The sequence below is a fragment of the Ovis aries genome, chromosome 1, assembly GCF_016772045.2.
Source record: "Ovis aries strain OAR_USU_Benz2616 breed Rambouillet chromosome 1, ARS-UI_Ramb_v3.0, whole genome shotgun sequence".
Lineage (NCBI taxonomy): Eukaryota > Metazoa > Chordata > Mammalia > Artiodactyla > Bovidae > Ovis > Ovis aries.
The window spans coordinates 117,564,471-117,591,421 of NC_056054.1; the positions used below are offsets into that span (position 1 = coordinate 117,564,471).

General features: G+C 45.3%; 1 protein-coding gene and 1 non-coding gene across 2 annotated transcripts; both read left to right on the forward strand.

Annotated features, from left to right (window-relative positions):
• Positions 1-1,663: 1,663 nt before the first annotated feature.
• On the forward strand, positions 1,664-23,304 carry LRRC52 (leucine rich repeat containing 52). Its single transcript, XM_004002720.6, has 2 exons — positions 1,664-2,537; positions 22,817-23,304. The coding sequence occupies exons 1-2, from the start codon at positions 1,916-1,918 to the stop codon at positions 23,140-23,142; spliced, it is 948 nt and encodes a 315-aa protein (XP_004002769.1). The 5' UTR covers positions 1,664-1,915; the 3' UTR covers positions 23,143-23,304.
• TRNAC-GCA (transfer RNA cysteine (anticodon GCA)) lies at positions 9,883-9,954 on the forward strand. The gene has a single exon. It is a non-coding gene; the product is annotated as a tRNA-Cys (tRNA).
• Positions 23,305-26,951: the final 3,647 nt, after the last annotated feature.

Below are 26,951 nucleotides of genomic sequence, written 5' to 3' on the forward strand. Positions count from 1 at the left end.
CTGTGCAGCACAGCAGAAACTAACACAAAATTATAAATCAACTTTACTCCAATAAAACGTTCTAAAATAAAAAATAAAAGCATTGAGAAGATTTTTAAAAAAAAAAAAAGAAAGAAAGAAAGAATAGATGGAACATCAATAAAAACACTCCACTCAATGAGCCTTGATAGGCCACTCAGCGATCATCTCCCATTAAAAGGAAACACAACACGCACAGCCCCAGCTGAAGAAAGCATGCCCGCCACACACCACCATCAAGCTACACCTTTGCCCTAGCCCCCAAAAGAAACAACCACTTTGGAAATTAATTCTTCTCCGTAGACTTCATGTACCGAATTCCTCTCCTGGGCAATCACGTAAAATCTAGCCCGGAATTTTTTTTTTTTAATTATAAAGAGAGGGTGATGCTTCTATCAATAAACTCCTGCCTCAATTAGTACAATTATCATTTGGGTTATTATTTTAAGTGTTTGAAATTTCTGCTTAAATAAGGTCACTTTCAATTCAGTAAACACACCAAAGTCATCATCTTAATTCATGGCCAGTCACCCCGGAAATGCTGAGTAAGTAAACACAATCAAGCATTAGCTAACCAGCCACAGATCCACTTGAGTTTATTAATTTCTTGGCAGAGAAACAAGAAAAGGAAGCAGACCATCAGAGACATTCACGCATCATTCATTCAATAAATATTTATTACATACCAGGTGCCAGGCACTGTTCTAAGCTAAATATAGATTTCATTGCCTTATTAATATTCAAGCTATGTTATATATGAATGTTTTAGAGAATGAGATTCCTTCTTCTCCAAAATAAAAATTTTAATTCCTGAGATGCTTTCTTTGTTTCTGCCCAGTGTGCCTTCTTCTGTAGAGTGGATGATACATCCTAACTCTTAAGCTTCAGGCTCTCCATCCCTCCCTTTTAAAGAGCCCCTACCATCACCCCTCAAGTAACTAATGGATATAAACTCACACTAGAGCATTAGTGACACCCTATTTTAGAATATAAATATAAACGGTAAGAAAAGTTCATATCATTACATTCAGATTTTTTTATACATTTGGTTGTTTCAGGGGGATTATTTATACTTGCTCAAAAGGCTTTTAATACTAGTACACATATATATTCCAAATGCAGACAGAATTGTATGCAAAACTGGGAATACAACCTTATCAGGGAACTTCCCTTGCCTCATTTCAAAGGAGTCCCCCTGCTTCCTGCCCCTTTCCCATTTTCTAGCAACACCGCCAAAAATGGCACCTAGCCAAACTCAATACCCAGGGAAGAGACCCATGGTGAGAACTGATCTCAAACAGGTCACTTTTCACAGCAGTAAAAAAGGGAGTTGCATTGGAGATTTCTGTGATCCCGCTATGGCCTGCGGATTAGGGGGTCCAATCCAGTCTAATCCACTGCACCTCCTTGGGGAGCTGATACGGAGCTCCCCCCTCCCTCCTCCCATGCTTCAGGCACCTACTCCCCCAAGGACAGCCAGCTTCCCAAGTTACACAAAACACCCCCACACAACCCAGAAGAGTCAGGACTCTCCCTCCCTCCCCCTGGCAGTCTCCGGAAGCTGCTGACATCACAAAGGTGTCAGCTGGCAACTTCATTGCCACGTGGCTCTCCCCTGGCTCCCCTTCACTTGCAAACGCAGGCAAGCAGGCAGGCTTCCAGCAGCAGTCTGGGAGTGAGCAACCAGCAGAGCCACCAAGCCGGGTGGTGGGGCACCCGGCCTGGCGTTTTAACTTCTGTTCAGTTCTCCTGTAATGGAAAATTGCTTTGCACAAAGCTAGAGTGTTACAGTTCTTTCCAGCGCCCTTCCCCCGCCCCACCCCGCCCCTCGCAGCGTTCTGATCAGAGGGATAGCGCCCGCTGGAAAGTAGAAGGAGGATAGTCGCTGCCACTTACTATGTCCCTTGCTTCAGGCCCTGGGCCGGGGTGGTTACTCTTTTCCTTCGGAATGGTACTAGTATCGGGGTCAAAATGTCCAAATAATTGTCATTGTCAAGACCAAGAAGTGATCTGCACAGGGATCCAGTTAACTGAATACCCTTCTGACATACCCCTGAACACCCGGAGGCTGTACCTGGATGATAACAAGATCCGTTTCTTGCCAGCGATGAACTTAGGACTCCTCAGTGACCTTGTTTACTTGGACTGCCAGAAGAACAGGATTCAGGAGGTGATGGACTATACCTTTGTCGGGGTCTTCAGGCTCATCTACCTTGACCTCAGCTTCAACAATCTAACCTTCATCTCCCCGCACAGTTTCTCCATGCTCAGCAACCTGCTGCAGCTGAATATCTCCAACAACCCTCATCTGTTATCACTTAACAAGTACACCTTTGCCAACACCAGCTCTTTGAGATACCTGGACCTCAGAAATACCGGCTTGCAGACCTTGGATGAAGCTGCCTTCCAAAACCTCATAACACTCCAGACTCTGTATCTGAGTGGAAACCCCTGGAAATGCAACTGCTTTTTCCTGGACTTCACCATCTACTTAATAGTGTCCCATCTGAACTATCCAGGTGAGGGCTTGATTGCGTGTGGGGACGAGGATATGATGGCATAGGAGGAACTGGTTCCAGGAAAGGTGAAGTCAAAAGGTGGTTAGTGTGGGAGAGAAATCTGGGTAAAGCTGATTGAAAGTATTCTTCTTGCTCTGCAGAATCCTTGGGTTGACTGGAGAGGCAATAAGGATCAATAGAAAATGTTCTAGAATAGTTATCCAAAGGACCGAGTTCTGCTCCCACACTCAGCTCTTACTACTCAGCTGCTGCCGGGGAAGTCTCACTTTCTCTGAGCCTCAGTTTCTTGATCCATAAAGTGGGGACAATAATATTACCAAACATACAGAGTGTCCTTTCAATATGAGATGATATGAGTGGAAATGATAATGTGCTATAACTGCAAAGTGACAAAGCAATACAAGGACACTGAATTCCCTTGGTAAATTATTTTAATCTGTTTAATTCAGTGACTGACTTTTCCAGGATCTAAAAGTAAATTCAGTCATTCCTAACCAGGAGAAAATCCAGTGGTATGATACATAGAAAGGAAAGTTCGATAGAGATGGAGGAGGGACAGGTGAGCCACCTAGCCATGAATGAGAGAGGGAGGAGAAGAGAAGGCTTTGATATCTCCTTTGTGTTCAGATGCTAACATGCAAGGAAGGAGAGAACAGCATGAATGAGTGGGGAATGGGCCACCAGCGCCCACGTGTCAAGCAGAGAGATTCCAAACTCACAGGCAGGCTCTCAAGTCTTACCTGGTAGAGTTCCAAGCCAGTTGCTGCCACTCTGTCCACTGTCCCCACGGCTCTGCCATGGTCCTTGGGGCACTCTGGTGCCTTATCCCTTCTTCTTTTCAGTGACTTTACTGTCCCATTCTCATCCTTCAATTCCCCCACACCACCAATATCACGTTGACCCAGGGAAGCCAGAGCTTTGGATAAGTGTGAAATAATGAGCCCCTCACAGAAAGCTTGGAGCCACTGATGTAATTAAATTCGGTCAGAACCATGTCTTCTCTGCCTTCCCTGTGTGTGTGTTTTTGAAAATAATTTCATACACCAGCTTCACAAATGTCCCACTGAAGTTTCCACCCTTAAGTCCAAGTGGCAATATTCTAGAAAGATTCCTGACCAAAATGCCAAGCTTTAAGGGGCACTGGGGGAGAAGGAACTGGGTGATGAGAGCAAGTAAAAATGTGTCCTCCTGGCTTTCTAAGTGAGTCTGTTGCTAAATGTCTTCCAGGCAGGGGCTGTACTATGATGGGGCAAGTGATGCAAAATTGGGGCTCCCAGGATGTAAAGTTGAAGATGGCACCAAGAGAAAGTATCTCCTTCAATTTTGTGCCTGAGGCACCTGGCCCTGCTGCCAGGCACTTCAACTCGAATTGTGTGTGTCGCTCAGTCATGTCCAACTCTGCAACCCCATGGGGATGTAGCCCACCAGGCTCCTCCGTCCATGGGATTCTCTAGGCAAGAATGCTGGAGTGGGTTCCATTTCCTTCTCCAGGGGATCCTCCTGACCCCAGGTTTCCTGCATTGCAGGCAGACCCTTTACCATCTAAGCCAACTCAAGTTAGAATAAATCAAAAGCAACAAACTTTGTCGGACCATTTTCTTAACAGTACTAATCATTAAAGAATACGGGAGCAGTTTCTTGGGTCGATTGCCTCTCCAGAGATGATGTCTTCTGCTTTTCTCAAGACGGGTGCTGTGGTGGTTTCTAGAAAGCTCTCTAAAAGAAGGTCAATATTAATTATTCTGATACATTAAATGTGGTTCCCAGATGGGATTCTTCCTGTCAATGTTCGTGTAACTAGCCTGTGGACCAGCATCATCTTCTATTGCTCCCTCCCCACCATTCATACACATTTTTCTTGAGCAGAAATTGCCAATTTGCCAGGAGGACCCCCTGCTGAAAAGTGTGAAGGAGCTTGGCTTCTTCCCCAGTCTCAGAGCTTTTCACTTCACCTCCCAGGTAATCTCCCTTAATCAGAATTTTAGCTTTTAAAGTTGTATCTTCTCAGAATTTTCAGACTAACTACTTTGGACTCTAACTGAATTCAATCCAGGATTGAACAGGATTATAAACTGAATCTGTTTCACTATATGTTTTCAAAAACATCAGAAGCTGGTGTCTGTCTTGTCAAGCTCATAAGCTTCTCATGAATGAAGAGTTTGTCTTTTGAGGTAGACAAATCCACTCCAGTGGAAGTCCCCCACCCAACATACACACACACACACACACACACACACACACACACACACACACACACACACACACACATACGCAAACCTGCTCATCTCACTCTGCTGTTTGGTTAGATCACTTCATGCTGAAATATAGTCCCACTGCCCCAATTCACTATTATTATTTCTTAAAGGTATCAGTGAACCCCAGGCCAGGCATAGAAGAATTTAGCTTTGTATCAGGTTTTGCAGCTACTGAAGTTTTTAACATATGCAGTTTCATTTTCTTTACTTTGAGTTTCATACCAGCTCTTAGATTTTGTGCCCTAAGACTATGGAAAGAGGCTAGAACAGGTATTTTTGACCCTACCCATGGTTGAGAAGATAGATTGGTTCACCCAAAGTCACACAGCTACTAAATGTCAAGAAAGTGGTTTGAACTTCCTGATTTCAAATTCAAGTCTTTTTCTATATGACTGCTATCTCTTAAGTCCTCAAATTATATAACTACAAAATCCAATAAGTCACTTTAGTTATAAATATAAGCCATGCCATAAGCATAGGGCCACAGCACCTAAATTTCACCTTTACGTCTTGTCTACATTTGGAACTCACACAAGATCACTTTCATGGGATAATAAGCCCGAGCCATCGTAGATTCATTATAATATGCCTGCACTTCCCTTCCAATCCAAGGTTTCACCCTAATCTACCCAAACTCTAAAAGAATAAACCTAACTTCAGGGTTTGCTCTCCTTTGCACCTTATTCAGTCTGATTCTCCCTTCCCATGCATACACACACACATACACACAAACACACGTGCAAACACACACATACACGCACGCATGCAAACACAAAACTATACACAAACATACATACATATATGTACATACTCACTCTCTCAACCACATATTACATATGCATGACACACATGCACGTATAAAAATGCACAGATACACACCAACACATGAGCAAACACAGACACATAAAGTTGAAAACACACATAGCAGAATTCACTGAATGCTCCACTGTCCTTTAGCCAGACCTCAACATAATGGAAGACATTTATTTTATGTGACTCTCGTATGATGATTCATGTCTCTGTTAGGCGAAAGTATCTTTGCTGTTTACAAACACTCTAGTTGAACTCTCGACTTTTAGCCCACCTATTACACCACATTTTCCATCAAAATGGTAATCTTTGACATGCTCTTGAATGGTATCACATCTCTTCCCCAGGTGCCCAAATTTTAGGATATAGGAAAAATTTCTATGAAATAAGCTGAATGACCTGGTTGTTTATAAAGGAGAATCAGACTTAAAGATGGGTTTCATTTTAGACGCAGGGAGAATACCAAACCTTACTGTTGGAGATTTTGCCTGCAGTACAGTATTGAGGTCACTATGACAGCAGAATTATAGTATGTGGACTGTTTGACGGAGAAGGCCATGGCACCCCACTCCAGCACTCTTGCCTGGAAAATTCCATGGATGGAGGAGCCTGGTGGGCTGCAGTCCATGGGGTCGCTAAGAGTCAGGCACGACTGAGCGACTTCACTTTCACTTTTCACTTTCATGCATTGGAGAAGGAAATGGCAACCCACGCCAGTGTTCTTGCCTGGAGAATCCCAGGGACGGGGGAGCCTGGTGGGCTGCCGTCTGTGGGGTCACACAGAGTCAGACATGACTGAAGCGACTTATTAAAAAGACCATTTGAAGAGCATGGCAGTGAAGCAAGGAGCTTCCATGCTACCACTCAGCTCATCCTTTCATTCATTTAAATATTTATTATGTCCCAAACAAGTGCTCATGGAGATAACTAGCCAAAAAGCCTGGGACTATGTACAGAGACTCGTGTGACTATGAGTCATGCACATATGTGTCCCATGGTCCAATGGGACACCAGAACTAAACTCACTGGACAGAGCAGGACAAAGAAGGCAAGCATGTGCCTTTTAGGGTAGAACAAGCCCTTGGGACAGTCTCAGCTGCAGGGGGTGAAGGATGGCCACCATGCAGGCAGGAAAGCCCAGTGTTAGGAGCTCAGGTTCTGGAGCAAAACAGACCTGAATCATAATCCTAGCCCTGCCACTTAGTATCTGTAGGAAATCAGATAATTCATTTAACCTCTCTGCACTTCAATTTCCTCATCTTTCAGACAGGTCTAATAATAGACCCAACTGCCCAGGGATGGTACAAGGATGAAATGAGAACATTTATGAACTTCCATTAGCATTAAGACTGGCACAGCATAAACCTTCAATAAATGAATGGTAGGCAGACGTAGGACAGGTGCAAGGTACGGAGAGAGTACCAGTTATCAGTCAGGTGGCCAATGGGACAAGCAGTGGACTTCAGCAAGGCTCGGCGGTATTGGAGGACAGTGTGCCTTGTCCAGGAGACATGCCTGTACAGATGCATGTGGGCATATAAATAGGCTATGAGAAAGTGGGCAGCAGGTCTCAGGACACTCATCCCTGAGAAAATGGGATGAAGGGAATCCTGGAGGGAGTTGGATATTGGATGAATTATGAATACAGGAATTCAGACCCTGAGGATTGGGGGTGGGGAACAGAATCTCAAATAAAGGCATGGTCTCAACTGGACCATGAGACTCAGGGCTGGACCCGCATCCGTAAAGGGATTCTTCCTGAGTCATCTGAGTCTGGAACTGAAGTTCTACCTTAAAGACAAGCCCATTTCCAGGAACAGGTATGGACATGCAGGCATCTTTCAAGGGATGAAGTCAAGGAGGTCAGTTCCAACCTCCAAGGGGTAAACATGGCCTTGGGAGAAAGAAGTCACCTTCATGGTGTAATTTTATCTTCTGAAGAGTACTGAATAGAACTTTTGTCCCAGGCTCTCCCCATCCACTGCCTACCATCAGGCTACCGTTAGCCATTAGAGATCCTTCTGGATCCCCCAAAGTGCCCCAATCCTGAAGAGGATTGTGAAAGATATATAAATTCCTGGGCAGAATAATGCAAGTGCCCCTTGATGCCTTTTAACTGTGGTGCTGGAGAAGACTCCTGAAAGTCCCTTGGACATCAAGGAGATCAAACCAGTCAATCTTAAGGGAGATCAGCCCTGAACATTCACTGGAAGGACTGATGCTGAAGATAAAACTCCAGTATTTTGGTCATCTCATGTGAATAGACAACTCATTGGAAAAGTCCTTGATGCTGGGAAAGATCAAGGGCAGAAGGAAAAGAGGGCATCAGGGGATGACATGGCTGGATGGCATGGCAGATGCAATGAACATGAACTTGGGCAAACTCCAGGAAATGGTGAAGGACAGGGAGGCCTGGCGGGTTGCAGTTCATGTGGTCGCAAAGAGTCGGACACAACTGGACGACTGAACAACAACAAGCTTTTATCAACTTTCACATCAGAGGAAAGAGCGATTTCTTAGGAAATACAATTAACTAAGATTAACTCTGAAACAGTGGGGAATCTTGAAGGAAGCCAAGATCCAGAAAGACATGGAGTGGTCTTAAAAGATATGAGGGCAATAATGTGTTCTCCCCCTATGTCGTACTGCAGCTTGCCCCCTCAGAGGAACCGTAGAGGAGGTTGAATGTTTCATTCACCTTGCTTCATCACAAGGCTACAGCTAGTAGGAGCATTGAAACTTTCCCTTACTGACCAGAGATTTAGTGCTGTTATCAAAAGTCTTCATTAAAGGAAACCCTCAATGATAAACTCACCAGATGCACTGGAAACTGCCCAGTTCTCAAAGAGTTCATGTACTCACTTTCCAAAGACAAAAATCATAGCAGAAACAGAAGTGAGTTGAAGTGTGTTTGTTCCCCGGATGCTCTGATCAATACAGAGTTAAAACAGATTCACAGATTCCATTTTCTTTTTGGCTCAAGTCAGCAAATAGAAAGACTAAGTCCTGGCCAGAAGTGTAATTTTCCAGTCATTAATGCTATTTGAAGGTGAGCATGGAAATTGAGCTCTTCCCAGGATAGAGCTCCCCAGTAGGACAGAGTTGAATGCCTCTGAAGATGCTCTCAAAAACTCATGCAGCTCTAAGCTCCTGGACAGAACAAGTCTGGCTTCCTACATCCCCGCACCCTGCCTCCACACCCTCAAAGCATAGTCTAGCGCTGTCCAGCAAAATTTTCTGCAGCAGCAGAAATGGTCTAAGTCTGTCCAACACAGTATCCACTGGCCACAATGTGGCAATTAAACTCTTGAAATAAGGTTAGTGGAACTGAGGACCAAATTTTTAATTTTATGACATTTCAATTCATTTAAATAGCCATATTTATGACTGGTCAGGGACGCCTTTAATATAAGATGCTTAAGCTGGAACTTTAGAATTTAGCCTCCTCTCAGGTAAGTGGCTATAAAGCCCAGCCCAGGATGGAGATCTTCTAACATCCAAGTTAAGTGTCTCCCCCCATGCCATGATATTTCCTTACTATCAGGTACATCACAGTCTATTCAACTCTGAAACAGTTATTGTATGTTTATTATATGCTTAACATTGTTTTTTGATGTTGGGGTGCTTTATCGCAGGGAAAGAAGTCATAAATCCTGTCTTTAATAAGACAAATATTGGGATACAAGAGAGGGAAAATGCGGTCGAAAGCCAGGAGTTCTGATCTCAATCATGTCAGTGTATGATGTGGGTGGCAAGTCACTTTCTCTCTGAGTCTGACTTGTCTCTGAAATAAGGAAACAGGAGTAGACACTCCATAAGAATCCTTGGACATAAATAGAAAGATAAGATGCACTTAGATGTAGGAAGAGGAAAGCAGTGGTCAGCAGACAGGGTCCCAGATGGGCAGGCACACAGCGGGTTAGTGTTGAGGTGCAGATGTTCCTAGAGATGAGCACTGTGGTCACACAATTAGGAAATGCAATCTGTAACTTCCGCATTCTCCCACCTCCTGTCTTAAACACCCTCTACTGGCTGGAACAATGCCTCCACCCTCCAGGGACTCAGTGCCTTGAATTTTCCTCCCATGCCTGGCCTGCTCCACCAGCCGTTCTCAAACGCTGATGAGCACAAGAAGCCCAGGCTCCCTGTCCAGAGATGATGACCCCGTGAGCTGTGGGGCGGGGTCTATGAGAAGCCCGATGGCAATGACCTGGGCTCTAGCTCTGCAGTGGCTGCTTCAGCCAGTGAATAAATTGATTTACACTGAGACGTTGGGGGCTTCCCTGATGGCTCAGATGGTAAAGCGTCTGCCTGCAACGCAGAAGACCCAGGTTCGACCCCTGGATTGGGAAGATCCCCTGGAGAAGGAAATGGCAACCCACTGCAGTATTCTTGCCTGGAAAATCCCATGGATGGAGGAACCTGGGGGGCTACAGTCCATGGGGTCATAAAGAGTCAGACACGACTAGGCGACTGGCACACTGGATGAGATGTTGGTGGCTAATAATGTTTTGATATGTCTCCCTCAAGGGGCATTTGCCATGTGACAGGGAACAAACAGAACCAGAGAGAAAGCAGAAAGTGACAGGCTACTAGCATAGACATGGGGGTAAGTTTCAGGACAGAAGGTCTGTCTGTGTCAGCCCTTAAATTATAGTCCGTGGGCAGTCCTGTTTAGTCCAATGGTGGAGTCCACAAGTCAAAAAGAGGAGTCTAGGCAGGAGTGCCACCAAGGCAGGGGGATAAAGCCACTTGGGAACATCTGCAGGAAGCAGATGGGCTGGGTCTTGCACTGCTTCAGGTCTCAGTCATTTAGAGGGCATTTTGAACAGAGAACATCTTAGTTTCATTCTGAGGCTATTTTATCCTGTATTCCAGGCTGCTGTAATAGGATAATGGCCCCATTTCAACCCGCCAAGTACAAAGTCATCTACAACTGTGCCAAAACTTAGATTTTCAGAATGAATTCAGGTCTTCACACCCTTCCACTATTAATGCTAACCCATCTCCTCCAACAGGGAGGTTGCAATAAAGACCAGACACCAAAAGCGGGAACAGCTGGGCAGCAGACATTCCAAGGCTGTCAGCTGCTGTGCTAGCACGTCTCTCCCACCTTACCCTGGCCTTGTGGCTCCCTTCTGCTGAGAGCCGGAGAAGCAGCCTCCCGAGGGAATGAAGCAGCTGAGAGGGCTGCAACTGGGTCAGTCATCCCTAAACGATCCAGAAAATTTGAGAAGGGATGGAGGTGGCAGGCTTGTTCAGTTTGGGAAGGACCTTGTGTGATTCTCATACACTCTCTAACTCAGCCCAGTTGGAATTTTTGACAGTGGGTGATCTAAAGCCCCCTCAAATTCAGAAATGCCAGACCTCTATGCATGGCCCCTCTGGTCACCCAACACCATTCAGGCCCTTGGAAGGAGACAGTACAAGGCCGCCAAAGCAGCCAACCTCAGTTTCTTCATCTCTAGAGATGAAGAATTCCCCAACCTGAAAGAAATCCAACAAAGTATGGATGCGGCTAGAAAAGAGAAATGGGGTGTTGGCCATCTAGGGCCTTTGAATGATTTTCTAGGGAACATGCAATGTATCCTGAGAAGTTTTGGAAGGCAGGCAAGATGAATACAGAGCTAGGAGCCTCCTGTGGGCATTCAGACAAGAGAGGATGGCAGTCTACAGCAGAGGCATGAATGAAGAGGTACAGATAGAAGAAACTGTTCAGAAGGCAGACACAACAGGACCTGGGAGTGAGCCAGACCTTCCCAGAGCCCCCTGTACTCCCTTTGTGATTCCAGGCACAATTCTAAGTAATTAACAGGTTTGTGTTCTTTAACACTTGTATTCCCTGATAGAAAGGTCTACAAGAGTAGGTCTGAATCTTCAGACACAGAGAAAGTTCTCAAAAAATATTTGAGTGAATAAAAAGTCAATGAGATGTGGGAAATAAAGGGAAGGAAAAATCAAGTGTAATTCCCCAGGCTTTGGCTTGGACAACTGTGGGGGCTCCACTGAGAGAGTGAAGTGAGTGAAGTCATTCAGTCGTGTCCGACTCTTTGTGACCCCATGGACACCAGGCTCCTCTGTCCATGGGATTTTCTAGGCAAGAGTACTGGAGTGGGTTCCACTGAGAGAAGAAAGTAGTAAAGGGGCTTAGGGAGAAGCCAAGTCCCATCTTGAATGGGTTGAGTGGGAGCTGTTTGTGAGACAGGAGGCTTTAGGATATTTTGACCTGAAATTCAGAATAGAGAATAAAATATATGTTTGGGAACTCACTGGTGATCATGAAAACCAAACAAAGGATGCTTAGAATGAGAGGATCACCGGGTAAGGACAGAAGATTTGGGGAATGCCAACATATCAAAGAATAAATTAAGAAGTGCAGAAAACTGAATAAAATGAGGGGATCGGCAAAGAAAATATGACACAGAGTGGTGTGGGCTTTCTAAACAAAGGCAAGACCAAATGCAAAGACCCTAGGGCGGAATAAGCTCGACGTAGTAGGAGGTGAGTATGGTGAAAAAGAGTGAAACCAAGGTAAGAGATGAGGATAAAAATCAAAGGCCAGATCATATAGGACCTGGAGGTCATGGAGAAGCTTTTGATTTTATTCCAAATGTGACAGGAAGTTATGAAAGGGTTTTAAGTGGAGAAGTGACACGATCTATGATGTACAGCTGCCTCCCCCTGCTAGATGGAGAGCTGGGAAAGCAGGGACCTGAGTTAAGAGGCTGCCTCAGTTTTCAGGCGGCAGGGAACAATGGCTTGGCCCCAGGTAATGGTCCAGAGAAGGTAAGAATCGGGGTATACTCTGAAGGTCAAACTAACGGGACTGGCTCATGGCTTGAATTATGGGATATGAGAGAGGCAGCAAGAGGGACTCCCAAGTCTCTGCCTGGGCAGCTGGTGAATGGTGTTGCCCTTCCACCACTGAGCTTTTCTAAATTGCCTCTTATCCATGAGGATGATAACGGTCCACTATTTGAATTTTTCCGAGAAGATGGGTAGTTATTCACAAGGTCCAGCTCTAGGCCAAACTGAGAGCCAACTAGGGTTTACAAATTAGCTTCCCAGAACTGCCTGGTACCATCCCCCATGTCTGATATGTAGTTGGCTCCTCTCCCCACATCATAGCCTGCTACAGAAAGTCAGTAGCAGGGGTTCCCCATGGGAGGGCTCAAGTCTTTGGCTTCTTTTCCAGAGGACTTTACACTTTAAGCCTTATTTTATCAGTGAAGTGAAGCTCCTGCTGACAGAATTCTGGGCACTGAGAAGCACATGAGAAATGTTATGAAGAAAAGGGGTCTTTCTACCCGTAAACTTTGCTCGTCTACAACTGCTTATGCAAAAGACCAGTCCTGTAGTCTAAGCAACTTTAAAGCACAGGACTAATCAGGCTGAACTTGCTAGACTTCAAGGTTTGTTCCTGTAGTGTTCCAATGGTCTATGAATCAGGCTTAAATGTTACCAAAATATGAACTCTTCATGCAAGGGAAAAAATTGTTTTAAGAACTGTACTGCCCAAGCCCAAATCATCCAAAGCCAAGGATGCTTTAGACCAGGAGTCAGCACACACTTTCTACCTACGGCTGATTCTTGTTGATGTTTGACAGAAAACAACAAAATCTGTAAAGCAATTATCCTTCAATTAAAAAATCAAAAAAAAAAAGGACAAATAAATACTTTAAGCTTTGTGGGTCTTTGTTGTGACTACTCACTCTGTCTGGGTAGCGTGAAAGCAGCCATAGAAAACGCATGAATGAATGGTCATGGCTGTATTCCAATAAAACTTTATTTATCAATACAAAAACATGCCACAGGATGGATTTGGCCCACAGATTGTAGTTTGCTGGAGCCTGGCTTCCATCAAGGGAAGACATCTGGGTGATGAGAGAAAGGAGCTCTAGGGAGGCAAAAGTAGGGGCCAATGTCGGGACTAGAAATACTCAGAGGACCACGCATGAGAGTCTAAGAAAGGGGCTTGTTGGCATTGGTTGTGTTGGGCTGCCATATGGTGCAATCCAGGTTCCCCTCTAGGGAGTCTTCTCTGAGCCACTCATAGGATGCTGCTGCTGCTGCTGCTTGGTCAATTCAGTCATGTCCAACTCTGTGCAGCCCTATGGACTGCCACCTGCCAGGCTCCTCTGTCCATGGATTCTCCAAGCAAGAGTACTAGAATGGGTTGCCAGGCCCTCTTCCTGGGGATCTTGCAGACTCAGGGATCAAACCCAGGTCTCCTGCATTGCACGCAGATTGTTTACTGCTGAGCCACCAGGGAAGCCCCCCTCATAGTACGGCAAAATACAATAGTGTTCCCTTCAAATTCCATCAGAAACAAGTCCTGCACAGCAAAGCCAAAAAGATTAGTTTTAAAGAACTGTTGTATGAGAATCCAGCTGAGCTATTTCAAATCCTTAAAGATGATGCTATTAAAGTGTTGCACTCAATATGCCAGCAAATTTGGAAAACTCAGCAGTGGCCACAGGACAAGAAAAGGTCAGTTTTTATTCCAGTCCCAAAGAAAGGCAATGCCAAAGAATGCTCAAACAATTGCACTCATTTCAGATGTTAGCAACGTAATGCTCAAAATTCTCCAAGCTAGGCTTCAATAGTACGTGAACTGAGAAATTCCAGATGTTCAAGCTGGCTTTAGAAAAGGCAGAGGAACCAGAGATCAAATTGCCAACATCTGTTGGATCATAGAAAAAGCAAGAGAGTGCCAGAAAAACATCTACCTGTGCTTCATTGACTATGCTAAAGCCTTTAACTGTGTGGATCACAACAAACTATGGAAAATTCTTCAAGAGATGGGAATACCAGACCGTCTTGAGAAATCTGTATGCAGGTCAAGAAGCAACAGTTAGAACTGGACATGGAACAATAGACTGGTTCCAAATTGGGAGAGGAGTACGTCAAGGCTGTATATTGTCACCTTGCTTATTTAACTTACAGGCACACAATAGACTGGTTCCAAATTGGGAGAGGAGTACGTCAAGGCTGTATATTGTCACCTTGCTTATTTAACTTACAGGCAGAGTACATCATGCAAAATGTTGGACTGGATGAAGTACAAGCTGAAATCAAGATTATAGGGAGAAATATCAATAACCTCAGATATTTCAATGACACCACCCTTATGGCAGAAAGCAAAGAGGAACTAGAGAGCCCCCTGATCAAAGTGAAAGAGGAGAGTGAAAACGCCAGCTTAAAATTCAGCTTTGAAAAAACGAAGATCATGGCATCTAAATCACTTCACTTCTAGATCACTTCATCTATATCACGTCCCATCACTTCATGGCATATAAATAGGTAAACAATGGAAACAGTGACAGACTTTATTTTCTCGGGCTCCAAAATCACTGGGATGGTGATTGCAGCTATGAAATTAAAAGATGCTTACTCCTTGGAAGAAAAGCTATGACAAACCTAGACAGTGTATTAAAAAGCAGAGGCATTACTTTACAGGCAAAGGTCTGTATAGTCAAAGAGATGGTTTTTCCAGTATGGATGGATGTATGGATGTGAGAATTAGACCACAAGGAAAGCTGAGTGCTGAAGAATTGATGCTTTTGAATTGTGGTGTTGAAGAAAACTCTTGAGAGTCCCTTGGACTGCAAGGAGATCAAACCAGTCAATCCTAAGGTCAATCCTAAGATCAAACCAGTCCTGAATATTCACTGGAAGGACAGATACTAAAGCTGAAGCTCCAGTACCTTGGCTGCCTGATATGAAAAACTGACTCATTGGAAAAGACCCTGATACTGGGAAAAGTTGAAGGCAGGAAAAGAAGGGGATGACAGAGGATGAGATGGTTGAATGGCATCTTGAGTTGATGGACATGAGTTTGAGCAAGCTCCAGGAGTTGGTGATGGACAGGGCAGCCTGGCATGCTCAGTCCATGGGGTCACAAAGAGTCTGACATGACTGAGAAGCTGAACTGAACTGTATGAGATTAGGCCAATAATCCACACATTTTCTCCTGTATGCATTCAACAGATATTTATCAAGGCTCTATTGGAGAAGGAAATGGCAACCCACTCCAGTGTTCTTGCCTGGAGAATCCCAGGGACAGCAGAGCCTGGTGGGCTGCCATGGGGTCGCACAGAGTCAGACACGACTGAAGCAACTTAGCAGCAGCAGCAGCAGCAGCATCAAGGCTCTATTGTGTGCTAGCACTAGGGATATACAGGTGAACAAAGAGAGTCTCTGCTCTCAAACAATTCTCAAGCAGTGATTGGAACAGTAGCTACCTTATGATATCACGCCTGCAGCCCTTAGGCGGGGTCTCCTCATCCCCATCTCCATCTACACTTACCCTCATTTCCTTCTCCACTTTCAGAAGACAGTTCAAGGCTTACCCTTCATTTTGTCTTGGACACCATCTGTTCCTGCCTCCTCCAAGACTTCACATCCCTTAGCTCACTGAATTATCCCTAAATGTTCACAAGATAAGCAGGGATTGGTGTCAGCCTAGTGTCGAATAGTCCAAGATGGTATGAGGTTAGCTTGCCCATCTATGGCCTTCTATCACCCCAAGTTCTCTTTCCTCCCACTAAGCCTTATGTCAATAACATTTCCCCCAAGGGACATTAACAACAAAAAGTATTTAATCCATGCAACAAACATACTTTGAGCTCTAGTGTGTGTTAAGCAGTACTCTGGATGTTGGGGACACAATAGTGAACACAAATCCATGTCTTCATGGAGTTCGTAATCTAGCAGACAGAAGCAGACAGATATATACATAGCAAATCCACTTCCTCGATAAATACATCACTTAGCTGGACAAAAAAAGAAAAAGTACTGAACATCTAATGATATTCAGGCAAGCTAGGGCCTAATAAGGACAAATGGGGGAACTGGGCATTTCTCTAGGTTCCAATTGGAAACTTTTACCACAAAGGGCTTAGGCTGATAGAAACTGGCATTTGTTCTCCAAGGGGCAGTGTAACTGAAGTCTGCAAACTGCATTCTCTCCCATTACATGGCCATCACCTGGAGGCTGGCCCAACCACTTAGCCCAGGCAGCTCCTGAGCAAGACTGTCCAGGGAACTCAGAGCAGCCTGCTCATCTGGAGAGCCGAGCAGACTGCCGAACTGTGGTCACTTTTGTGGATTAAGAAAAAGAGCAGGTCCTCATGAAGCCACCAGGTTCAAGCTGGTTTTCTGAAGGAAGGCTTCCTCAGTTCCTATGCTACCAGGTGTGGTTCTGGGTCCCTGAAACTTTTCCCTTCACGCGTTGATTTTGGCAGACAGGTTTTCCACTTGTGAGCAATGTGCCACGTGAGGAACTAAAGAAGCGTGTGGTTTATGTTTCCTTAGGAACTATTTGCAGGGAGAATTTAAACATTAATGATACCTGTAATTGTACCTAGGCACTTTAAGTGGGGCAAATGCTCTGCACCTATGAAGTGGAGCTGAGGAACGGATAATACGGGGGTTAGCCGCCTTCGCTTGTTCGTAATGTGAATGAAAGCCCTGGATTGTGCAGTGTGCAACATACACAAGTGCCTGGTAGCCTTTTCTCAGAGGCAAGGGGATCAAGAAAGCCAGAAAAGGAGTAATTGATGAACAATTTATTCATTCAGTAGCCTGGGAATAATTAAAACTACTTAGTGGGGCACTTTCCTGGTGTCTCAAAAGGTGAAGAATCTGCCTGCAATGTGGGAGACCCAAGCTTGATCCCTGAATTGGGACGATCCCCTGGAGAAGGGAATGGCAACGCATTCCAGTATTCTTGCCTGGAGAATTTCATGGACAGAGGAGCCTGGGAGGGTACAATCCATAAAGTCACAAAAAGTCAGACACGACTGAGTGACTAACACACACACCCAGCGCAGTGCTCAAGAGTAGAGTTTAATTTCGTGAAGCACCTTATATGACTCCTAGAACATATAAGACACTCCAAGATGAGCAGATAGGTCCATAAACTCTAAAGTCATCATACTAAACTAGGAGAAGAATGCATGACTAACAAGCTAAAGAAGAGATGAGCCAATAAGGACCTATTGTATAGCATATGGAACTCACCCTGATGTTACCTAACAGCCTGAATGGGAAGGGAGTTTGGGGGAGAATGGATACATGTGTATGTCTAGCTGAGTTCCTTTGCTGTTCACCTGAGACTGTCACAATGTTGTTAATCAGCTAATCCTCCAATACGAAGTGAAAAAAAATTTTTTTAAGAGAGGGAGATGAAATAATAGAGAGCTAGGATCATTTAAAAAGTGGGAGAAATGGAAAACAATAGTTAATCCAAATATATCAGTCTAACATTAAATGTTAATGGGCTGATTCAAATGCAGTTTACTAGATTGAATGAAGAACAAAGCCCAGCTGCATCCTGCTCACTAAAGGTACCTTAAATGTAGGAACACAGAAAGATTAAGAGTAAAATGATGGGGAAAGATATGCAACACAAGCCAAAAGAAAAGGGTAAATCTACCAGAAAGAGGTAACAGTCATATATGTATTTAAGAACATTGCTTCAAAATATGGGAGCAAAACTTGACAGAACTATTTGGAGAAGCAGACAAGTGCACAGCCATAACGTGATTTTAACATACTTCCCAGTAAGTGCTGCTGCTGCTGCTAAGTCCCCTCAGTCGTGTCCGACTCTGTGCGACCCCATAGACGGCAGCCCACCAGGCTCTGCTGCCCCTGGGATTCTCAGGCAAGAACACTGGAGTGGGTGCTAGGCTAATAGTAACTGAGACAATAAATAAAGGTAACAAAAAGCCAAAAAAGATGAAAAGTCAATAGAGACGTAGACAGTCTGTATAAAAGCGCGCTCGCTGGCATACATAGAACAATGTATTCAACAAAGATAATGCATTTTTTCAGTGCACATGCAAAAATTACTAAAACTGACTCTATTATAAAGAAAATTCTTTATAAACTTCAAAGGACTGAAATCAGAAAAAGTATGCTTCTGACTACAGTAGAATTGAACTAGAATTGAATAATGAAACCAGCGCTAGAAAATCCCCAAATTTTAAAAATCAAGTAATTCAAGGAATATTAGCTCTTATTAACGAGAATGATAATGGTTTATGCCTTCAAGAGCTAAAAGTCTGTCTTGTAGGAGAGAAAAGATGATTTTGCAGGACTTTCATAGAGGTCCAGTGGTTAAGACTTTTGCAGGGATTGTAGTTTTGGTCCCTGCTCAGGGAGCTAAGATCCCACGTCCCTCTGGCCAAAAATCAAAAGCATGAAGCAGAAGCAATATTGTGGCAAGTTCAATAAAGACTTTAAAAATGGTCACATCAAAAAAAATCTGTTTAAAAAATATGCTTTTTCAAATTTTCTTTCTTTTTTATTTATGCTTTGCTTTCTAGCAAATAACCACCAAGTAAGATAGAACGTGACAGGTGCAGTAAGAATGATACTAAGAGATGCAACAGAGGAGTCCACAGTGGGAACAATCACAATGTATCCTCTGAACTACGAGGATGAAGAGTCTGGGGAAGGTTCCTGGAAGTAGATGCATTTACATCAGACCTTAAAGGACACGAAGGACTTGATGATGCAAAAATTGGAGGAAGAGATACTTGATGCAAAAAGAGCAGTATAACAAAGCTAGCTGTAGGCAAGGGGGAGAGACAACCAAGGAGCACAGAGAGCTTAATGTGACTAGAGTAAGGGTGAGTTACCGGGAGAACTGAGAAGTAAGGTGGGAATGGTGGGCAATGCTGAGAGCTCTGAACACCAGCCAGTCTGGGTGTTATCCTGAGCCCCGCGGGGGAGTCAGACAGGGATTTGAACTCTGGTGTGACTGGCAAGTGCCAAGCTTGCAGAAGGGGAATCTGGCAGGAGTGTGTGCAGCGGTCCAGAGCTGGGGAACTGGCAATGGTGGAGACAGACCTGCTGGGAGGTGAGGAGCGCTCACACCTTGGCGGTGACAGGCAATGAAGAGGGGAGAGAGAATGCAGCGGAGGAAAAACCCTCCCCACCGAACCACCCACATCCCTCACTTAAAAGCAGCCTAACAATGCATTAAAATCACTGTCTAATTGCTCCTTTCAAGGTAATGCTCCAAAATGGGGAAATAACGCATTTAATGTTTAGCCTCATATCTGCCGCCCAAACCCTGATTTGAAAGCCTAATCTTTTCAAAAATAGAATGAGATAAACCCCTCTGCCCCCACCACTGGGCACACTCCAGACCCTCAGAGTCCCATGTTCTCCTTTCTCATATACATCTTTCTTTGTATATTCCCATGTGGTATCTCTGGCAACTTGGGCAGGTGATCTAAGCCCTGTCTTGCTAGAATTCCTGAAGATTGCAGGAGTCTTCCCTCACCTCACCAGCCTCCGCTTGGGCCTCCTGGAAAAGCCCCAGAGGTCCTTGAACCAGGCTGACTAGAGAGAGGTCTTGAGACAAAATTGCGTTCCTGACCCTTTACAGCACCCTGAGATGGAAGCCCAAGGCCCCTTTCCTCTCCAGCTGGCCTGGGTCACCCACAGGGCCTCTGTCTCACACTCATTCTAGAGAGGGGCTTCTTCCTCTCCTTTCCTCTGTAATCTTTGCAAACAGTCGATGCGGCAGCCCCCTGCTGGCTTCCTCCTCCGGTGACTAAAACTTCAACCAAGAGCGAGTCCTCAGTAGCATTACAAACATCAGGCCATCTTCCTGAAAGTAACCAACAAGTTCACTGAGGGGCACTGACCAGGAACCAGCGTGCATGCAATGGTGTCCAGTTTGGAGAGGACTTAATGGCTAGCCTGGGCAGCTCATTCCAGTCATCCAGAGCCAGCTGCCTCCCAGTAAGCTCACCTCTGTATTCCTTTCCCTATTTCTCCTGCTTCTAGCTCCAGTCCAAACAGATTTCATCAAGGAAATCAGTGCCTTTACATAGCCTGGGCTTCCCTTGCGGCTCAGCTGGTAAAGAATCTGACTGCAATGCAGGAGACCTGGGTTTGATCCCCGGGTTGGGAAAATCTCCTGGAAAAGAGAAAGGCTGCCCACGCCAGTATTCTGGCCTGGAGAATTGCATGGACTGTATAGTCCACAGGGTCCCAAAGAGTCGGACACAACTGAGCGACTTTCACTACTACCACTGCATAGCCTGGAGTTCCTACCCTGTTGTGGGGAAAGCTTCTCCCCGCATTAGTCTCTCTCTGTGACTCCCACTTGGCCAAGTCCAGGTTTTTTGTCTCCTGTTCCCTGCTGAAATCATGCAGTTTATCCAGAACCTTCAGGTTAGGAAACTTTTCTGAGTCTCAGTTTCCTGATGTGAAAAACAAGGATGAAAATGTGTGTCAACATTCTTGTAAGAATTAAATGAGATAGCATTTGCATATCACTTAGCAAGTAGACAGAACTTGGTAAATATCAGCTGCTACTATGATTCTGATCATAATTGTCTTAAGTCCTAATCTCAGCCCTGAATGGAAACTCATTTATCTAATGCTTGCTGGTTATTTTCCCCCGGACACTGCACACAGGCACCTCAGCATCAGCATGGCAGAGTAAATGGAGCTAGAAAAATGTAGGGCTGACAACAGAGCTCTGAGCAGGCTATGAAGCTCTTGTGTACAGTATACTGTGTGCACTGCTGTGTACAGTAGCTCACCTGCTCACCTGTGCCGATTAAATCCTCTTTATGACCCTGAGAATAGATGTTATTCTTTATCAGTTCAGTTCAGTTGCTCAGTTGTGTCCGACTCTTTGCGACCCCATGGACTACAGCACGCCAGGCTTCCCTGTTCAATACCAACTCCTGGAGCTTACTCAGACTCATGTCCATTGAGTGGTGATTCCATCCAACCATCTCATTCTCTGTCGTCCCCGTCTCCTCCCGCCCTCAATCTTTCGCAGCATCAGGGTCTTTTCTAATGAGTCAGTTCTTCATATCAGGTGGTCAAAGTATTAGGGTTTCAGCTTTAGCATCAGTCCTTCCAATGAATATTCAGGACTGATCTCCTTTAGGATTGACTGGTTGGATTTCCTTGCCGTCCAAGGGAATCTTCAAGAGTCTTCTCCAACACCATAGCTTAAAAGCATCAATTCTTTGGCACTCAGCTTTCTTTATAGTCCAACTCTCACACCCATACATGACTACTGGAAAAACCATAGCTTTGACTAGATGGACCTTTATAGGCAATGTAATATTTCTACTTTTCAATGTGCTGTCTAGGTTGGTCATACGTTTTCTTCCAAGAAGCAAGCGTCTTTTAATTTCATGGATACAGTTATTCTTTATAGGATGAGGCAATGGGATTCAAAGACAGTAGACATCCTGCTGAAGTTTCCAAAATTAGTGACAGTGGGTTTGAATTTTAGTCTGTCTGGCTCCATGACCCACTTTTCCTTCTATTCTATACTGACGTCCACACTGCTTGGTGTGGGGAGGTGCTCAGAGAAGGAGCCAGGCAACTGAGTCAGCCACTAAAAAGGACTGAGACTCATGTTGATCATGAGTGATGCCAACAGCATCACAGAAGCAGAACTGCTTCCCATATTGGCTGTCTCTTTGCCCTGAAGCTCGTTCCTGATTTCTCCAGGTTGAGGGTGTAGAGAACACACAGGAGGCATTTCCAGAGAATCCTGTCCTTCCTAAGTGGGGTGTGATGACCTTGGGTGGCCTTAGTGATCCCTGGCTGGACTCAGGCACAGGAGAAGGAAAAGGGACAAGGTGGAGGGGAAGGTGAGGAAGGCGAGCAAGAGGTGCCAAGCACTGGTGGAGCTCTGTAGAGTGTCAACACTCCATGACCATCTTGCTGAAGTTTCCAAATTCCCAGCTCCTTCTGTGGTCTCCCATTCCTTGAAGAGCCTTAAAAAGCAAAGGTCATTTTCAGGAGGTGATGTGAATGCAGCTGGAAGTGAAGTTGCTCAGTCATGTCCGACTCTTTGCGATCCCATGGACTGTAGCCTATCAGGCTCCTCCGTCCATGGAATTTTCCAGGCAAGAGTACTGGAGTGGGTTACCTGAATGCAGCTAAGCCTGGGGCAAAAAGCAGTCCAGGTGCAGTCTCAAACCTTACTATGCCCACAGATCACCTGGAGATATTGTTAAGATGCAGATTCTGATTCAAGAAGGCCTGGGCGTGCTGCCTGAGATTCCACATTTCTCACGGGGTCCCCGTCACACCGGTACCGCTGGCCCCCAGACCACACTTTGAGTAGCCGGAGTCCAGACCATCACTCCAGGTCCCGGTTGGCCTCACAAGCCTAGGAGTTCTGTTTCAGCACTCTGCCTGCTGTGTGTTTCCTCTTAGATGAACAAAATGCCACTTGCGTGGAGCCGACAGAGCTGGCAGGATGGCCCATCACGAAGGTGGGGAACCCGCTCCGGTACATGTGCATCACGAACCTAGATCTCCAGGACTACATCTTCCTGCTGCTCATCAGCTTCTGCATCTTCTGCGCGGGCACCGTGGCCGCCTGGCTGACCGGCGTGTGTGCCGTGCTCTACCAGAACGCATGCCGCAAGTCGAGCGAGGACGAGGTGGAGAACGAGGACGAGCAGAGGGTGGAAGTCAGCAGGCGGATTTTTCACAGCAGGGTGGACTCAGGCCCTGATGGGTTCCCTCAGATGATTTAGTTGCAGAGGCTGATACTGCTGTCTGATGCAACTTTCCCAGGTTCCTGCCTTCCGTCTTGCCCTCCGCTTCCCACTCCTCAGCGCTGTCTTAGAACTGAAAGCCTACTATTATGGTAAAGTGCTATTAAGGTAAAATAAATAAAATGTTTGGTGGTCATTTCACAGGTTGGTCTTCTTCTGCTCAACCAACCCAAGCACGATTTCTCAAGCTCAGAAGGATGGGGTGGAACAAAGTCTAGCAACGCTGTTGTAGGCATCTAAACATTGAGGAAGCCCACCCTGAAAATAGGCCATATTGTGTCTGATGAGCACCTTACTCTGCCCCTAAATTAAGTGCTGGGGGGAGGCATCTGAGAAATATAAGATTTAAAAGATTTGTCCTGGAAGAGCAACAAGCTGGTTCAGAGGAGTAGTCAACATTAATGTGAATCAAATGGAGAGAAACACAAGAGAAAATGACAAGAACAAACAGGAATGGAATCAGTCTATGGGCTATGTTCACACTTCACCTTGTAATATCACAACAGCCCTACTTTACAGTGGCTCTAGTTTACCCAAATGGTCAGCGGCACAGCCTCCCAAAGTCTACATTTTTTCCTTTAAGAGAAGCTGCCTTTCCAAGAAATGTTTAGCAGCATTACCAAAGGTCCATAGTGCCAGCCTTGTCACAGTGAAGGAGAGGCACAGAGGCAGCCGCCACTGCGGAGGCCTTACCGTGTGCCTGGCATCATCACACATCTAATGGGAGTAATCCTCATAGCAACTCAGTCAGTTGGCCATTGTTACCTCATTTTCATGACGCTCAGAGGCTAAGTAACCAGCTCACATAGATGACAAGAAGCAGCACAGTTGCTGAGCCCAGACTGCCTGACCCAAAGCCCACGCTCTGTGCACTGTGGCCTCCTGACCCTGATGAAGCGACAAAACAGCCAAGTGTGCGCCCACCTGGTCCTGCTCTAGGCGCTGCTTAGAAGACGGAAAAGAGCAGAAGTCAGGGGTGGCTGAACCCAAACACTCATGCTTTCCCTTTCTCCCTTCCCAGACCGAATTAAGACTCAGATCAAAGCCCCACCTGTGGAGCTACCTGTCCCTAAGCCCCCAACAAGCCTTGCCTTTCTCTATACTTACTCTGCAAATTCATGCAATTCCCTTGAATTTTTGTGGTGCCATGCCCCCAAAATTGTTGTTGTCGTTGTTCAGTTTCTAAGTTGTGTCCGACTCTGCGACCCCATGAACTGAAGCATGCAAGGCTTCCCTGTCCTTCACTAACTCCCTGAGTTTGCTCAAACTCATGTCCATTGCATCAGTGATGCCATCCAACCATCTCATCCTCTGTCACTTCCTTTTCCTCCTGCCCTCAATCTTTCCCAGCATCAGGGTCTTTTCCAACGAGTTGTCCCTTCGCATCAGGTGGCCAAAGTATTGGAGCTTCAGCTTCAGCATCAGTCCTTCCAATGAATATTCAGGACTGATTTCCTTTAGGATGGACTGGTTGGATCTCCTTGCGGTCCAAGGGACTCTCAAGAGTCTTCTCCAATGCCACAATTCAAAAGCATCAATTCTTTGGTGCTCAGATTTCTTTATAGTCCAACTCTCACATCCATACATGACTACTGGAAAAACGATAGCTTTGACTAGATGGACCTTTGTCAGCAAAGTAATGTCACCACTTTTTAATATGCTGTCTAGATTGGCCATACCTTTTCTTCCAAGTTGCAAGTGTCTTTTAATTTCATGGCTGTGGTCACCATCTGCAGTGATTTTGGAGCCCAAGAAAATAAAGTCTCTCACTGTTTCCATTGTTTTCCCACCTATTTGTCATGAAGTGATGGGACCAGATGCCATTATCTTAGTTTTCTGAATGTTGAGTTTTAAGCCAATTTTTTCACTCTTTTCCAAGAAACCAACATTGGAGTACTGCTATTAACTAAACTTTGAGCTTATTTGGATTCCCCAGTGTCCTTTTTCTGTTCCAGGATCCAATCAAGGACACCACATTTATATTTAGGATATTCTTAAAAACAACAATATATCTAACATTTATTGGGCATTTCTATATGTCAAGAATTGCTCTGCATGTTTCATTTAATTAAACACTATATGTATCAACTCATTTAATTGTCAACATAACCGTTGTGATGTGGATATTATCATTATTTGTATCCCCTTTAGATAAGGAAATTGGGGCTTAACTAGCTCAAAATTTTGAAGTAAGACAAGAAGTCAAACCAGCTCTGTGTGACTATAGACTGTTTTCCCCAAACTACTGATCAACACTAGCTCTCAAGAATTTAAACTACCAGGAAAGTATTGGCAAAAGAAATCTGAAATGCAGATTTACACAGTAGTTTTTCCCCTAAGACACCCTGGATCTTTACACAGACACACACACATATACACAAATGGGCCCAGCATCTACTCTGACTGGCCCTGAGGATCCCACAGGGAACAGACAGAATCAAGACTCTCAGGGAGATCATAGTCTAGTTTGGCAGAAACACAAGTAAGCAAGTGATTTCCAGCCAGAGTGGTAAGTGAAGTGTAAGCACGGCGTAGCTCAGTCGGTAAAGAATCCACCCGGGTTTGACCCCTGGGTTGGGAAAATGCCCTGGAGAAGGAAATGGCAACCCACTGCACTATCCTTGCCTGGAAAATCTCATGGACAGAGGATGGGGGAGCCTGGTGGGCTGCAGTCCATTGGGTCACAAAGAGTCAGGCACGACTGAGTGACTAACTCTTACTCTGGCCAAGGGACCCAGGGGAAGGGCACCTCACACAGTAAGTAGCAGGGAGTCTTGAAAGTCTTCGCTGAGGAAGAGACATCTAAGCTGAGACTTGGCTGAGTGCAAAGTGGCAAAGAATATATGTGTGGGCGAGGGGGACATTCTAAGTAACAAGAACTGTGTGTGCAAACATCCAGAAGTGGGAAAGAAGCTGGTGCATCATTGTAGCTAGAATATAGAGTTGAAGAGGGGAGGAAGACAGGAGAGATCACAGGAGAGAGAGATGCAAGGCCAGGCGCCGCAGTCTTTATGCCACCTTTTGTTACCCAGGGTTATGGTAGGTTCTGCTGCAGTATCAGAGAAGGCAATGGCACCCCACTCCAGTACTCTACCTGGAAAATCCCATGGACGGAGGAGCCTGGTAGGCTGCAGTCCATGGGGTCACTAAGAGTCTGGCACGACTGCGCGACTTCACTTTGACTTTTCACTTTTATGCATTGGAGAAGGAAATGGCAACCCCCTCCAGTGTTCTTGCCTGGAGAATCCCAGGGACGGGGGAGCCTAGTGGGCTACCGTCTATGGGGTCGCACAGAGTTGGACACGACTGAAGCGACTTAGCAGCAGCAGCAGCAGTATCAGATAAAACCCAAAGTTTCCTTGGCTTAGCATAACAAAGACCCTTCTCACTCCTGTAAGGCCTGCTGTGGGAAGGGCAGCCCTCATCCACCCTTCAGCTCCAGCATCTAGAACACAGGCCTGGAGTCCACAGCACAGCATCTCTTCGAGAGAAGAGATGTGACAGGCACGTAGCTCTTAACTGCCCACACCTGGAAATGACAGATCATTTTTCAACTCACATTTCTTATGGCCCCAACCTCATGACAAGCAAATACAGTCTGTGTGCCAGGAACGCAAAATCCGATGGTAGACAAAGGTTTGTGTCTAGCTCACCACAATAAGGAATTTGAACTGTCCCCTGGAGACCCCAAGGTCCACTCAAGAGTTTTTAGCATGAGAATCATGTAGTCTAATTTGTGTTTTAGAAAACTCACTCTGGCTATAAGGTGAAAGAGCCTAGAGGGAGAG

What these genes read in the sequence shown, in the direction of transcription:
- LRRC52 (XM_004002720.6), top strand. Translation starts at nt 1,916, where the DNA reads ATGTCCCTTGCTTCAGGCCCTGGGCCGGGGTGGTTACTCTTTTCCTTC. An exon ending in GTCCCATCTGAACTATCCAG is followed by an intron (nt 2,538 to 22,816) that starts GTGAGGGCTTGA and finishes GTTTCCTCTTAG; the next exon opens with ATGAACAAAATGCCACTTGC.